The sequence below is a fragment of the Taurulus bubalis genome (assembly GCF_910589615.1).
Source record: "Taurulus bubalis genome assembly, chromosome: 1".
Taxonomy (NCBI): domain Eukaryota; kingdom Metazoa; phylum Chordata; class Actinopteri; order Perciformes; family Cottidae; genus Taurulus; species Taurulus bubalis.
The window spans coordinates 35592117-35607664 of record NC_136589.1 but is presented as its reverse complement, the minus strand read 5'-3'; the positions used below and the strand labels follow the sequence as shown (position 1 = coordinate 35607664).

General features: G+C 45.1%; 1 protein-coding gene across 1 annotated transcript in view; it reads right to left on the bottom strand.

The window, feature by feature from the left end:
* The window catches only part of phlpp1 (PH domain and leucine rich repeat protein phosphatase 1), a gene marked incomplete at its 5' end in the record, with an annotated part of 40268 nt that overhangs the window by 8703 nt on the left and 16017 nt on the right, over positions 1-15548 (bottom strand). Inside the window, 4 exons of the mRNA XM_079232120.1 lie at positions 486-632; positions 4587-4735; positions 5344-5469; positions 6615-6811. Coding sequence (XP_079088246.1) covers positions 486-632; positions 4587-4735; positions 5344-5469; positions 6615-6811 — 619 coding nt within the window. The remainder of the gene's footprint in view (positions 1-485; positions 633-4586; positions 4736-5343; positions 5470-6614; positions 6812-15548) is intronic.

Below are 15548 nucleotides of genomic sequence, written 5' to 3'. Positions count from 1 at the left end.
GACAAAATGTCACGGGCAAACACCACAGATGACTGTGCAAGTTGTGTTGCTGTTTGCTCACATGTCGAAACTAGCTAAGTGAACCATGGTGGTTGTTATGCCATGCACTCGTTGCTAGGTAACGCCCACATTTGGCTAGGTGGTTGGTTTGTTGAATAGATTCACTGGTTTTCCACCCAGCCCCGAGATGGCATCAATGCAAGCTCGAACTAGCCCCGACTCAGCAGGAACGACCCGGCACAATAAGTGAAAGAGTGGTATAATTAACCAACATCACAAGCCAATAGTAGGGGGAGGTGGGGTGAGACAGCACAATAACCAACACAGGAAGAATAAATAAATTCTTACAATGATAAGTGTATTGAAAAAAAAGACAAAGATAGATAAAGATCATAAAGATTTCAATCTTGCAACATAAATACCGTTGATTCTCATCAGGGTGAACATCTGCTCTGTGTTCTCAGTAACTTCCTGCTCTTACTTACTTGCTCATGGCTCCCACAGAGCCCGGGACACAGGTTAGGTAATTACAGCTGAGGTTGACCTCCGTCAGCGTGGGGATGTCACAGATTGCCAAAGGGAACTGACCGATATGGTTGTTGGACAGGTTGAGGCTTCGCAGACGAGAAAATCTGCAAGTAGAGAATACAAGTTTAGAGAAAGAGAACAGAAGTGTGAGCGAGTGATTGGAGACGTAGTTGTATCTTGTCAACATGAATATTGTAAGAGAGGGGAAGTTATTCATAAATATATAAATGAATCTGGGCAATGTAACAAAGTGTAGCTTACACTGAATTTGTTTAAGTGAAAAACACACACAGGAATATACAACCTGCCGAAACCTTTACGTCTGAATGTTGAGAAAACAAGCATCGACGTCTGTGTGTTGTTCATTCAAACACAGTGACCGGTGGCATTTGGCTTGGTGTCATGTGGCAGAGCGTTGACCTTCAGAGGGGTTGCCCCCTCGCTAGGGCGGGTGTGGTGGCAGGGGAGGGGTCTTTATTTATCCATCCACACACACACACACACATACACACTCGGGACCTGTTATCACCTATCATGCTCAGAGAGCAGCCGTGACCAGCCGGAGATGGGCACTGCGCCATATTAGCACCTCGGGCTGGAGCAGCTGCTTAAACTGGCACAACTTGATTTACCTCCCATTGTGCACGCACGCACGCACACACGCACGCACACACGCACACACACACACACACACACACGCATGCACTATATGTCATGGTGACGGAGAAAAAGGCAACCAAAACGTCAGGGCTATTGATTAGGCTGGCCAAGTAATTCCAGCTGAGGGTGACTCCAGCACAGAGTGGTGGGAGAATGCCATTCCACCCTTAAATCAACCCCTGCAATGTGCTGAGTAACGCTCACACTCCCTTCTCAGACTCTCCCCTGGTCCGTATCATCCTCTCGTTTTGTGTGACCATGCTATTCTCTTTTCTCCTCGCTTATTTCCAGGTGTATTCAAAGCTGCACTCATAATTATTTATACGGTCAATGGATGAAACTATCGCGTTTTTTTAATCGCAATTATCCTACAAATACGCAGCACTCCTCTGCGATGTGAAGCCCGAATCGTCCCAAAAAACAACCAACCGTCACGAAATGTGGACCGGTCCAAATGTAACATCTTGGTTTTTCTACATCATTAGTTAAAATCATTCAAAGTAACCTTGAACATAAACAAAACATCAAAAGCGATTAATGTTTGTTATTAAAAACCTTGTTTGTTTATTTAATTGTAAAAGATCATTTTAGTGGTTCGCTATTTACAATTTGCACATTTGTTTTAGATTTTGATGTCAACAACGCAGCTCAGTCAAATTTAAATATATTATTTTATGTGTAAAAGTAGCATTCTGTTCCAAAAAAAATGAAAGCTTGCATAGACACAACCAGCGAGATCTGGCCCTGCTAGCCGGTGCGTCTTAAAGTGGGAGGAGCTTCCAGACAAGGTGCTCTTGTCTGTGGGGAGAGGCGAAACAGGTTGCCATGGACAACATGCGATGGAGAGATCTCATTGCAGCCAAACTACCCAGAGGAGTAAGTCCATACATAAGTGGTTAACTTTAGTAACAAGATCTGACTCCCCATAGTTAGCAGACTAGCGGTCATGAGGTCAGAGGCCTGCAGCGCGTGTGTTTATGTTGTCAAAGAGCTTTCCTAGGACCTGTGTGCCACACTCAACTTTAAAAAGGCAACGATATGTCAATGTTGTGACCTAACAAACAATCTGTTACTGCGGGTTTTAAGCTGCCCAAAACTATGTTTTGTGCAATTATCCTCTGACTCTGCAGTTCCCCTCAGCTGTACAGAGCCTTTACGCCTCTGTATCGCATGGTGTTGGTGTTCCAGCCGACAACTCTGCTGTCATCAACCTCGTGTCTCGCTGTTGTAACTACAAAAAAAATAAAAAAGCCTGCCAGATATACTGTATCTCTCAGGACTCGATGAAGAGCAAACATGAAGTAAAAAGAGTGTGGATATTGGACTTGGATTCATTAGGTGGGCAGAGACACACACTAAACGAATGCTAATGTTATTCTGTGTCAACTGAATGTGTAAAACAGCAACTGCTTGCAAAAATGTCGACCATATCTACTTTATAGGGTCAATATTGTGTTTTGAGCGACCACCGAGCGGCCCAAAAAATAAATGAGTGCGACTTTAACCATTTCACTTGCCTCACATCCCCTCTTTTATCTCAAATTCTATCTTTCTAACACCATTCTGTCCAACGTTATTCACTCTCTCTCGCCTTCCTCCTCTCTTTCATGTCCTTCATAATGTAACTCGACTATCATACCTATGTAAATAAACGGACCAACGGTTCCACCACGTGCATGCAACATCAGATATTTCCCCCTCAGTGAGTGGTGACCTCCGTCTCTCAGTGGGATGCATGCTGGGAAGCCAGTCCCATGCCAGAGGAGACAGCTCGTATCCCAGACAACTGATTATATGCATAGCTGATTGGCAAATCACCCACCAGTTAGCATTTGGAGGGAGAGAGAGGGAGAGAGAGAGAGAGAGAGAGAGAGAGAGCATGTGGCAGGTTCACACATTCCATTCCTCTTGGAAAAACACAAAGCACTATGACCCCACGTTAGATGTCAGAGAAAGCCGGTGTTTATACTGAAACAAAAACAGACTCTCACACAACTGTCCACACCAAAACACATGCACCCACATGCATGGGGGCTGCACACAGAGCGTTGTTGTTCCCGACTCCAGCTCTTTTGACTTCCGCCTCTCTGGGGCAAAGCGAGTACTCAAGTAACTCCGCTCCACGTTTCCGTCAAAACGGCTCTATTTTCAGCCACCTATTCATCTCTTTCTCATTACTGACCTCTTTTTCTGTCATGCTGGGTCAAATGCGGATGAGCCTACTTAGGTTTGGCAAAGATAAATGGATGCCATCTCGATTGACCAGCAGGGGAGCTGCGCATCACTCAGCCTATATTTTTCAAACAAGATATGTCCCCTTGCATCGTCGGCCTTTTTAACACCCGTCTTTATTCTGAGATTTAAAAAAAGAAAAAAAAATTTAAATGATGAAAAATCTTGACCTGCTCATTCTCAATTATTTCTCTGGAAGACATGCAAGCACGCAAGATTGTATGTGCACAGCCAGAGCCCCACACACACACACACACACACACACACACACACACACACACACACACACACACACACACAAATAACACATTCCTGTCAGTGCAGTCATCTTAAAAAATGAATGCCATACTGTATCAAGACTTTGTATGCACTGACCCCAAATTTGTAGCCTGCAGCCACTTTTTTTCTGTTGCATACAAGCAAGCAACTCTCTCCTCCTCGCACACATACAGACGCTCCATTCTGCGAACATCGCTAACACACAACCGAGCGTCAAATTCACACAATTCACTCACTCGAAATCTTCTGGTGATAATCTTCAGTAAGAAAGGCTGTGACACATGCACATGTACCACTGTGTACATGAATGCGAATACATTTGTACGCACACACGCACACAAACGCGAACACACACACACACATACACACACGTGTCTTGGCTGTGGGCTTTAATCTGGGACCATGATAAGCATGCAGCAGATGGTGCCCACAGAGAGGGAGAGTGAAGGAGGCCAGGCACATTAAAAGCTCCCCTGCAGACTCATCTACCCTTCTGGGCTCTGGGCTCGTTTGCCTAGCCTGGTACGGCACAGTCCTGGCTAGCCTATTTGTTCCCCATGTGCCAATGGCCGAAGTCCGAGACTGCTCAGGTTGATGGCTCACGAATTGCAGAGGGAAGCTGCTAAAGCTGGCCAAACAAGCCAGTCATGACCTGTTGAGCCTGTGTCTCGCCTCACCCCTCCTAGTGTAACAGCCCAGCTCCTATTGTGGATAAAATTATGAGAAACTTTGCAAAACCTTCTCGAGTCTCATCATGCCCCAAAATGCCCCAGAACTGTCACCGCCCCGACCTGTAACACGGTCCTCCCATCCCGTCTCCCTGCCTCTCCCTCTTCTATTAGTTTGGCCTCAGGTGTGTTCACTGTGCATTTACGATGCCACTGTACCTCTGCAGCTGCTGCAGCCGCTGGTCTGCAGGCAGGAAGTTGTGTTTGAGGTTGAGGTGGGTGAGGTCGTGGCTGTAGAAAAGGTTAGGGGGAAGTTGATCCAGGCTGCAGCAGGACAGATCTACCGAGTTGATCCTCTGGGACACCATCTAGATGGGAGGACGGCGAGACGAGTGGAGAGGGAACAGAGAGAAAGAGAAATGGGATTATCACTACCGCACAAGACTTAAACTGGTTTACTGTGTGCGAGTGTGTGCGCGTGCGTGTGCGTGTGTGTGTGTGTCGCCCGCTGCTTAGTGGTCAAATGTCACTCAATGGCCAATCTTGTTAGGATTAGAGAATCAGGAGAAGTGGAGGGAAAGTCCGACAGGTTAGTGACCTGCCATTACATCATCGCGTAAATCTAGTTGCACTGCAGGTGCGTTAACCTGCAATTTGTTAGTCAAATTAACCTTGTGTCTTAAAAGAGAAACTCTACACCCTGTAAACCCAAGCTTTTCCGCCCGGAGTTAGCTTCGAGGCTTGTCACTGGTGCACGAGCTGCTTCTATCCAGGCTTCTATTCTGAGTGGCCCCTCTGGATGCTGGTGACATGCGTGTCCCTGTTCATATTTAGAAAGGAGGTTTTCTGGCTGTGGCCTACTTGAGTTCAAATGAGAGAGGAGCGATTTTTCATTCACTCTCAGCTCATACTGTACTGGGCGGTGTACCTGTCGAACTCTCATGCGCGCACACACACACACACACACACACAGTACCTTCGCAGCGTGTCTGTGCCAGCGCAGGTGCTCCGTGAAGCTGTCGAAGCTGACGTAGTAGGTTTGACTCTGAGGCCCCGCCGAGCTGAAAGCCAAACAGTGGTTGTGCTTCTTCACCTCCTCCACCTGCAGAACGACAAAAAACGCACACTGGAGTGACATTGCAGCCTTATTAGACATTAACCCCCCCGCCTGCTCTGCATATAAATGATAACCACCATAACGTGCCTGTGGAGTTGAAAGTTCCACAATAAATGGAAGAGGCGAGGAAAAGCTGACACATGGACGTCTCAATACATCAGCTCTCATTCTAAACAGCTTCCGTTGAAGGAAGTAATGCTTACTGGCTGCAGGGTAGACAAATCCAGTCAACCAGAAGCACACTTAACAATATATATGAGGCATGGGTGATCATTCAATGAACACATGTGCGTGACATAAGCAAGAATAAATGTGAAATTGCGTTTTAGACACGCAGACTTACACACACTCCAGCACGTGGACTCTGCGAATAAATGGCTGACTAGTTATGTGTTTGAATACAATACTTGCACGCATACAACTCACCACACACATGCACATGCAGGGGCAAGTGCATGGATGAATAGTTGACTAGAGGTCACATGCTGTGTGTGTGTGTGTTTGTTTGTTTGTTTGTTTGTGTGTGTGTCTCTGTGAAATGTTTAAAAACTGTGTGTGGCGGAGTCTGAAGTGTACTTTGTGTCAGGCAGGCAAGTATAAAAGGGCTGTTTTTTTTCCAGGAGAGCCCTTGGAGCTTATTTAGTGGCCTTGCAGATAAACAGATCCATAAAGCAATAAACAGATAAACGTCATTTTTAGGGAGGCACTTCAAAAAAAAGAGGGAAAAAAAATGAAGAGCGAAATTGGGCTATTTGAATGCCCCAGTGATCCATTACAGTGAACATTACAGCATTATGACTCCAGATTAGAAATGGACTCCTGCAGAATACTGAACACATTTTGAACGTAAAAAAAAAAGGCTTGAACCATTTTCGTTTGACGTGGAGCTAAAACCATCAAAGCTGGAAGCATTCCTCGGTGTCACTAAAGGACAAACATTTGTTCAAGGTGAAATGTCATCAAGACAAATCTTCACTGCGCAGGGAGACATTGGCAGAGGGCAATGAGTGACTTTATCAGGTCACCCACTGGTGATATGACATTATGAGTTTATGATCTAAAAGAACAAATTACATAACATCACCATAAAACCGAAAGTCGTGCCCGGTTGTGGTGCGACTTCGACTTACTTTTCCTCCAATGAGCGGCAGGATGTGCATCTTCCCCGTCTGGCTCTCCTTGACAGAGGAGACGATGAGGCAGGTGCCGCACAGGATGACCTGCCGTCTGGTCCAGCGGTTGACCGGCAGCTGGAGCTTCCCTTTCCGGACGTTGTACGTCCCCGACAGCTGGACCCGCTCTGAGCTCTCGATGCTTTGGGGCTTCCCTGGAGCCAAGGAAGAGACATGTTGCGTGATTAGCGCTGCAGACGTGATCTCAACACAGGTCTGTCACATTATCAGGTACTGTTTAAGGTAAATAAAATACAATCTATTTCATGGTGTTTCTTATATACGACAGGCATTGGATGTCCCACTTGGCACATGGATGGAACCGAATGGTGTGGATTTGAATTCAGTGCGGCTCCACGTTCCAACAATCTCAAATTCAATACCAGGTGCACTTCCCCTGATTAATTCCCTTACAACTTCCGAGCTTCCTGTAGTCACTTTTCCCCCGTCTGTCTGCCTCTCCACCGTTGGCCCCCATGTTCTCTCAATTCACCGCCGGCCCGCCAAACCTGACAGTCAGGCTGCTTATCAGACGTTCTGTCAGCCTAGGCTTTCTTATCGTTCTGTCTAAACATCCACCTGCTTTCTGTCTACCTCCACCTCCGCAAAAAGAAAACTCCCCAGGCTGGCATGCGCTCCCCGTCGTCTTATATCTGTCCGGCAGCCTGGTTTTCTCCATTCTATCTATGGCTCTCTTTGCTCAACAGCATGTTTAACCTCACTGTTTTTCCTCCCGTCTCGGGCCAAACGAGATTGAATGCCGTGGAAGTTTTCCTTTGCCAAGAAACAGATGGCCTAAGAAAGTGCCTCGCGTCCCATGGCCTACTGTAAACTGGCTGCCTCCATCCCACACTGTCTCTCTCGCACATATTCCCCTTCACTCAAACACACGTGGAGGGGTTGTGGAGGGAGAAGGAGTCAGTAGAGTAAACTAGCCGCGAACTCGCACGCACGCGCCTCTCGTGGCTTTAAATAATTCAGGTCCTTCACATGCCGACTGTCAGCCTCGCAGAGTGCTCCTCCAACACACTCAGCAGAGTTTAATAGCATTCTGACCAGAGGTGTGCTTGTTGGTGCTGAGGTGGCTACACCTGAAGGGGTCATGCAAATGCATACATATGTTATAATGATTTTCACTCACACACAGATTCAATTATTTTTTTAAACCGGCACAGCCAGGGAGCCCCTGACCTTTACTCTCTATCTTGTGTTAACAGCTGAATCAATAGCCTGGTTTGCGAAAGGATATTTGATTTGACTAAATGCTGAGTGCGTAACATAACACGCTATAGTTAAATGTTGATAAGGAGTCCTGTTTGATTACGAGGAAGAGCTGTTTTGAGACTAATACACAACCAGAGGGTTTGCCAAAGAGCACCGGCCTCGGGGGAAAAAACTGCCCAACATGCAAAGATGCGGCTGTCTTGCCGCTTATTACTAATCTTCTGAGAAAAAAGCGTGAGAATGCAACACTGTCAGCTGATTACAAAGTCACACGTGTGAGACCGTCCCAACCTCGTGCATGACGTGATGCTGCAATCAAGCATTCATATTCACTGCATATGGAGAGCCCGGGAGGTACGCTGGCGAAATAGCAATGATGCGAAAGTCTAAATCCATTCGCGTTTAAACTGCTCAGGTGGGTGGTTCTGGAAAGAGATATACATATTTTTCCTTTATGTGAAGGACTATTTAGAAACCTGTTTCAGGGCATTGCCAACTTAAACATATTAAAGCAAATGCAGTTCCCACTGTGCCAAAATCTGTAAAGCTATCCTTATGCTGTATATGACAATTTAACTGGCTTAACCTGTTTTTCGTCATTTCTCCATGTGCTCTGGCAGCCTTGGCTTCACAGCAGTAATCAAAAGTTGGCAACTAGAAATCTCGAGATAAATAAGTTTTAATGAGCTACAATGATATGAAAGACATCTGTAATATTCAAAATTCCTCATCTTCATACTGTGCTTACATGTTAATGTACATCACTCTGCCAAAAGATTCAATACAGATATCTTAATAAAATCATAATGAAGTAGAAGGTTTTCTTTTTTATATTTTGAAAGAGAAATATCTCTGTCACACATCAACATTTTAATTTGTACCAAATACCAAAAAGAAAATATAAAAACGTATGGAAACATTTTTATAAAAGGCCATAAACACAGTGCTCAGTGTGTTTTGGAGTTTTGTATGAGATGGTAGAAAATGGTACAATCATCTGTTGCACTGTCAATGTTTCGGCCACTTTTTATCAGTATTGAAAATCAGAAGAGATCAGCAGATCTCCACGCTCATTGAGTTGCACCTCAGAAACAAGTGGACTGTGGAGCGACTATTTGTATCATTGAAAGTTTACATGTGTGAGTAAAACCATTACATTTTTCTCCACCACTTCCAGGCATACCTGTGAACCAGAGGCGCCCAGCTGTGCCAACACATACTTTTACGAGGCCACGGACAAACGTGACAGGTGTCCACTTTCGTTTTCTCAAGTGGTTTAGATAAGCGAGTTAAACTGGCGGCTGAACTTTCCTTTCGGAGGAAACATGGAGAAGCAAAACAGGGAAAGATTAACCAGCATGCACCTACAAACATATTTAATATGTCAATATTAATACCTTGGTACTATCATGTAAAGGAGGGGAAACAATGAACGCAGCTTAACAGTTACACCTGAAACGTAAATGCCAGATTACCACCAAAATTTTTCAGGCTGAGCGCTATCGTCTGCCAAACCTCCTCCAAATCCGAGTGACATCTTGCTAACAGACAGACTGAGCGCAACGGAACAGACTGGTTATGCCCCCTTCCAACTTCTCTGGCTGGCAGAGGCAACCGGCAGGCGCATATTTTCACTACTGAGCTTGGGAAAGGGGGATGTGTTGCATTAGACAAATTATTCACAAGCTTTTAGCCTCAATATGTCACATGGGCATATTCCTACTATTTTTAGGCCTTTTGTTGGAACGTGCTCTCTCCCACACACACACACACACACACACACACACACACACACACACACACACACACACACACACACACACACACACACACACACACACATTAACCATCTCCATATGTGCATCCATCTATCAGTCCTCCCCCCCCCGAATGTTGACGGACCCAAAACAGCAAGATATGTTGTGGAGGTAGAACAATACAGACAGCTTGAGTGGGCTGCTTTTGGGATAAAAGAAGTTTGAAAGCTTCTCCCTTGCGAATGTTGCAATTTACAACCATCTCACACAGACGCCTGGATAGATGCTCCGGTCTGGCCATAGGAATGCACAGAGGAGGAAGCAAGGAGATGGGTGGGACACCCACATGAGCATCCTGTTGACAGGATATATATAGACAGATATATAGACAGTTGCGCCATTCCAAATGCATGAACCACAGGCCACCTACGATAGCAATATTTTGAGCAGCGATGATGTTAGTCATGATGGCCATCCCATAATCTATGGGGGATGCTTGTATGTAAAAATAATAGACAGGCCCTGCAAGGTGGGTGTGTTCATGTGCAGGAGTCATAAGTCTGTTTCTAGACCTACTGTACGTAGGAGCATACTACGGTGTGTGTGTGTGTGTGTGTGTGTGTGTGTGTGTGTGTGTGTGTGTTGGTTACTAGAGATAGTGTCCTTCCTGCCCCCCAAGCACAGGAAAAGAGTGTTTCTCCTACACACTCGGCTCCAATACCCGTGTGTGTGCACGGTTACTACTCAAATATAAAAAAAAATATGCAAGCTGCTGTCACTCTCAAGACAGAACCAACAAACTAAATCAATGTTTTCAAATCTGTGAAAAAGGTTTAGTCAGTAAACGTCATAGTGGAACACACCAGGGACAGGTTAAGAGTACCGAGTGAGGAATCAGCAGGCAGTCGATGGTGGCATAAAACGGCGAGAAAAGGTGATTTTGAGAAAGCGTGAGTGTGACCACAACCCCGAGAGGTCCTGGAGCATCCAGGTGGAAGTGGCCGCCCAATGCATTCTGCAGTTTGTTGCAGCAGAAGGCGAGAACAGCCCTGGACAGACGCAGCGGTGCACAGTCACTCACTAATCGCATGATCCTCCTGATGATGACCTCAGAGCGTTACCTGCAAAAGGCAAATTATTTGAATTCACACGATACCGTCCGTCTGCTTTGCGTCCTCCTGATAAACTATAACTATTTGCATTGAGAAGGTGAGGAACTTTCAAAATGATAAAAATGGCACATCCCATTGGTAGGACAATATATCTCACAGAGCACACACACCCCTGTAGGAATTGGGGAACTGGCACTTTGCATTTTCAGTTTAATTCAGGGCGTTACGCCTGTGAAGCGCAAATTATAGATCCAGAAAGCAGATGTGTACCAGCTGATACGAGCAGCGCGCAGCTCCGACAAGACGCCTCGGAATATTGATACTGTCGGTGTGTATTCATGTCGCGCGTGTGTAATCTTCACAAAGTCAAACTCTCGGTTGCTTAATGTCGGTATTTATTCCTGAGCTAATGTTTCCAGGCGTCTAAGCTGCCTGCCAGATGCCCTGCTGCTGCCCCCCGTTATCCATCATTGTTAGCGATCAGCACCCCAAGGCCAACCTCTTTCCGTCCGTCTCCCAATTTAACAGATCAACGCTTCCTTCTCCTGGCCCTCCTGCAATAACAGGGACACATCCCTGGTTATTCATCCTGCCCTGCTAAATGCAACCTGACATCAGCACACCTCCACTACAGGACTGGGCATGCCGTACCGTAGGGCATCGATGACCCACATAAGTCACAGCGGAGCACGAGCATGCGCAGACACACACACACACATTTACTTATTCTATAGGCGGTGGCAGATGTGATGTACCGCATGGCAAGGCTCTAGGACTTCTGAATGCTTCTGAGCCTACATTGGGCTCTTACATCTCCAGTCAGCTTGTATCTGCTTCTTTTGAAGCATAGCTGCACTGTCCTTCTGTTACAAAACACACACACTAAGACGCACACAATGTCAAAATGTATCTACTTAAAAGGTGTCTGTTTGTCCTTTCGCTTGGAAAGGATGCGCTTCCCACATCTGATCATCCTTTTCTCCATCTCTCCTCCCTCTCTTTCTCATTCTCTGTGGATGACTTGAGGTGATGACTCGGATCCAAAGTGACAGGCCGACTGTCCGCTCCAGCAGCGGCTGGCGAGCCTTGCTGGGGAGGTGGCAAAGGGCGTCACTTCACGGGCGCCGGGCGGCTTGCCACGCTCGCCTAAGTGCTCCACGTCTCTGTGCGTTGAACTGTGAATGTGACGCGTCGAAAAAAAGAAGAAGAAGAAAAAGAAGGGGGAAAAAACATGCCAGTGGAGATTTTCAGGAAGGCCCCCCAAAGATCCTTAATAACGCCTCATTTTGCACTGCACGATTCGGCTCAATTTGATTTATTTTTCAATGCAGATACTAACCCTTCAATGTAAGTGGAATTCTTAGCTGATTGTCATAGCAACGCAGAGTGAAACTGACACAGTGCTGGCTGCTCCATTCAGGATCCTCGCTGGATAATCAGCAATCAAACGGGGGATGTGTGCAATTTAAAGAAGAAGATAAAGAAATAATGAAAAGTTAAAAATACAAAGATTTGTTGGCTGTCCGCTATTAAAGAAATGTCATGTTTGCGCGGGATGTCCCGTGCCATGCTAGCTTGCATGCTAGCTTGCAGCTTTGAAAGCCCAAGTGGAGCATTTTATTGATGGATTTTAGTACTTTGACTCGCAGGGAGGCTAAGAGTCCAACAAAATGTTCAGCAGTCAAAACAGCAAGACAAAGAAGAACTTGGATACCTGTATATGTTTTTTGTGTCAGGTAGTTTTTAGCAAGTCCAAGAAGCCAATGTTGCTCTGTTGGTTTGGTCTATTGGTCCAGCAATTTGGTCCAGACTGAAACATCTATTGAAAAGATTGCCATGACATGTTGTACAAGTACGTTCCCCGGCGGGTGAATCCTACTGACTATTCCTGTCGTGTCACAATGACATTTTTGGTTTTGACATTCATGACCCCTCAGGATGAACCATACGGACTTTAGTGATGACCTGACTTTTTCTCCAGCACCAACATGACGTCTATATTTCAATTCATCATTCAATTTTCTATTTATCTGTGGATGTATTTTCTTTTTTATTTTCTTTTGTCACATTGTATTATATTTAAAAAACAAAAGCCTCCTGTGGACAGGTGTTGGAAATTAGCATTTTGCTATATACACTTAAGACAGTGCATCTGGTTTTATTTCTGTGCATAGACGTATGCTATGAATTCTAATGCCACTGTGATGTCCACATCAAATAAATAAAGTCAAATTAATTCACTAAACATTTGGTTTGAAACCAAATACCTGCAGAACCAATGGCATTCCCATTAGCCGCAGTTGTACTTTGTGTTTTATGCTAATTATAAAATATTCAGCCTTGTCATCGATTGTTCTAGTTTTGTCCAGAGGTGCTCTATTGATAAACATAAAAAGTGAACATAAATGTGATTATAATCTAAAGTATCAATACATTTAAAAAATGTTAAACGTCACTGTTTGGAAGCAGGAAGCTATTTCTAAACTTCGAATGATACTCATGTTTCATGTTTCTAGGTTTTCGTTTGCCATTTGGCTTCATTCAAACAAACCTTGACCCGACTGCTGTTGAGTCTGGAACATGTCCAGTACGTTAACGCAGAGTCAACTCAAGAGTGAGTCGACAGTGACATCGGGATAAACAACATTGTTTGGACAGCACAGAGTATCTATTCAATCATCCATGTTGCTGCTCGATTTCATCAAAATCTCTTTATTAAATAAAATGAAATGCAAATAAATTAAATACACATGATTACATTGTTATGCATCTCACATGGGTTGAGCTACACGTGTGAATGCATGGAATAAAAAAGTAATTTGAATTATATGTAAAAGTACTAAAACAATATTTACTGATAATTCAGGATAGGTGACACGGCTGCCGTGTGTGTGTGTGTGTGTGTGTGTGTGTATTTATTTTGCTGAGAAGTGCTTTTAATCCCTCGAGGAAAAGCTGAGTGGCGCTGCTTTGTCCTCCTGTCTATCGCCAGACATCGAACATTCTTCAGCTGAAAGAGCTCAGTGGAGGTGATGTTTCTCCCTCTTTCCTTTTAACCCCTTGGCCGCCCTACTCTCAAGCTGGTGATGTTAGCATTGAGGGGAAATGTTTCGCTGCGGCCCGAGCGACCTTGAGACGTCCCCAGAGAGAGGTTGGGGAGGGTAATTAATAGTTTGATGGGTGCCCTCAAATTCTGATGCCTCATCTCTCTTAAGCATGTCACCAGGAAGGACACAATCAGACACACACACACTGTATCCAACCTTCTCTCTCAGTCTAGTGAAACACATCCTGAATCCAAATGAGGTCACAGACTGCAATATCTTCCCCATCAAACCATTATTACCCTTTTCCCCCGGGGAAAAGGCAACTAAACAGCCCTCTGCTATTAAAGGCATTGTACAACTCCAGTTATCAGGTCAGTACATTACCGTCAACCCCCTGTAGGGGCAGCATGGGAACTCATTGTGGCAGGGGGATGACCTGAAGGAGGATTTTTCTTGTGTTCTGCAACCCCTCAATCATTATTATTAATTTTAACTAGAATTTGACACACATTTCCTCTTCTGCATTGTTAATATTTACCATGACTTCATGCACAGCCAAGGATACTTCATATCCACACCGATCAGGTTCTGTTAACCTAGAAGCAGGGACCCACGCAAACAATGTGTAAACATGTGATCGTAACTCATGAGGCTGACAGCTGGAATGAGGAACCGCAGTGAGAGAACCCTCCATGGGAGTTGGATGAATCACGTCGAGCAGCTATATGAATATTTAAGTAAATGACTTATGTGCCCTCAAGTAAAAAAGAAGTAACCACATTTCCCATCAGTCCCTCGCACCGCCCACTGCACTGTGAACGCGCTTCATCATGTAATTCAATCAATATCCAAAAAAAATGGATCCAGATGCAGCGTGGGGGAAAGGAGGACACCTACGATGCTTCAAATCATAGGTGTGTGAAAAAAACAAAAACAAAAAAGATTTCCCCCAGTGATTCCCTCAGTCAGTGGATGGGCTCGATGCTGACGTACATAGAAGTGTGCTTCCTCTGTGCTCTCCCCCTCTCTTCCCAGCTCCACTCCTGCTGCTGTTATGTAATGAGTGCGAGTTACGAAACCTTACATTGGAAAATACGAGCCCACTGATCAGTAAGCTCAGAGCGGACACACACACACACACACACACACACACACACACACACACACACACACACACACACACACACACACACACACACACACACACACACACACACACACACACACACGGTTTTTCTCCCCCTTCTTTGTGTGTGAGCGAATGCAAATGTTGTCACCATAGTGGACAAAAGTGCCAGAGTGTTTGCTCATGCATACAATGCGTGTGTGTGCTTGTGTATAGTGTGTGTGTCTGTGCACACGCACTGCAATTTGATTGAATACACGGGTGTAAATCAGAGCATTTTATTGCGAGGCTGTGGAAGTGCGCAGAGCTCAAAAATAAATAATTTAGTGTGTTTGGGTTCGTATAGTTGTGTGTTGCAGTACACAAGGGTGAATACCGGGAGCTTTGCTGATGTATGAAGAGCTAGAGCAAGAGAGATGTTAGGGATGGACAAGGAAGAGAAAACAAGATAAGGCAAAGCATAGATGGCTACGATGGAGGAAGGAGAAAAATATACAGATAGATGAATACACAGCTGAACGGACAGAAAATGAATAACATATCCTGTCACCTCAGGCAGAAAGGGAGAGCTGTAAAGCGAGGTGAGCTAATCTTACTCTGCTGTTAATTTCGGTAAGACTGGCCAC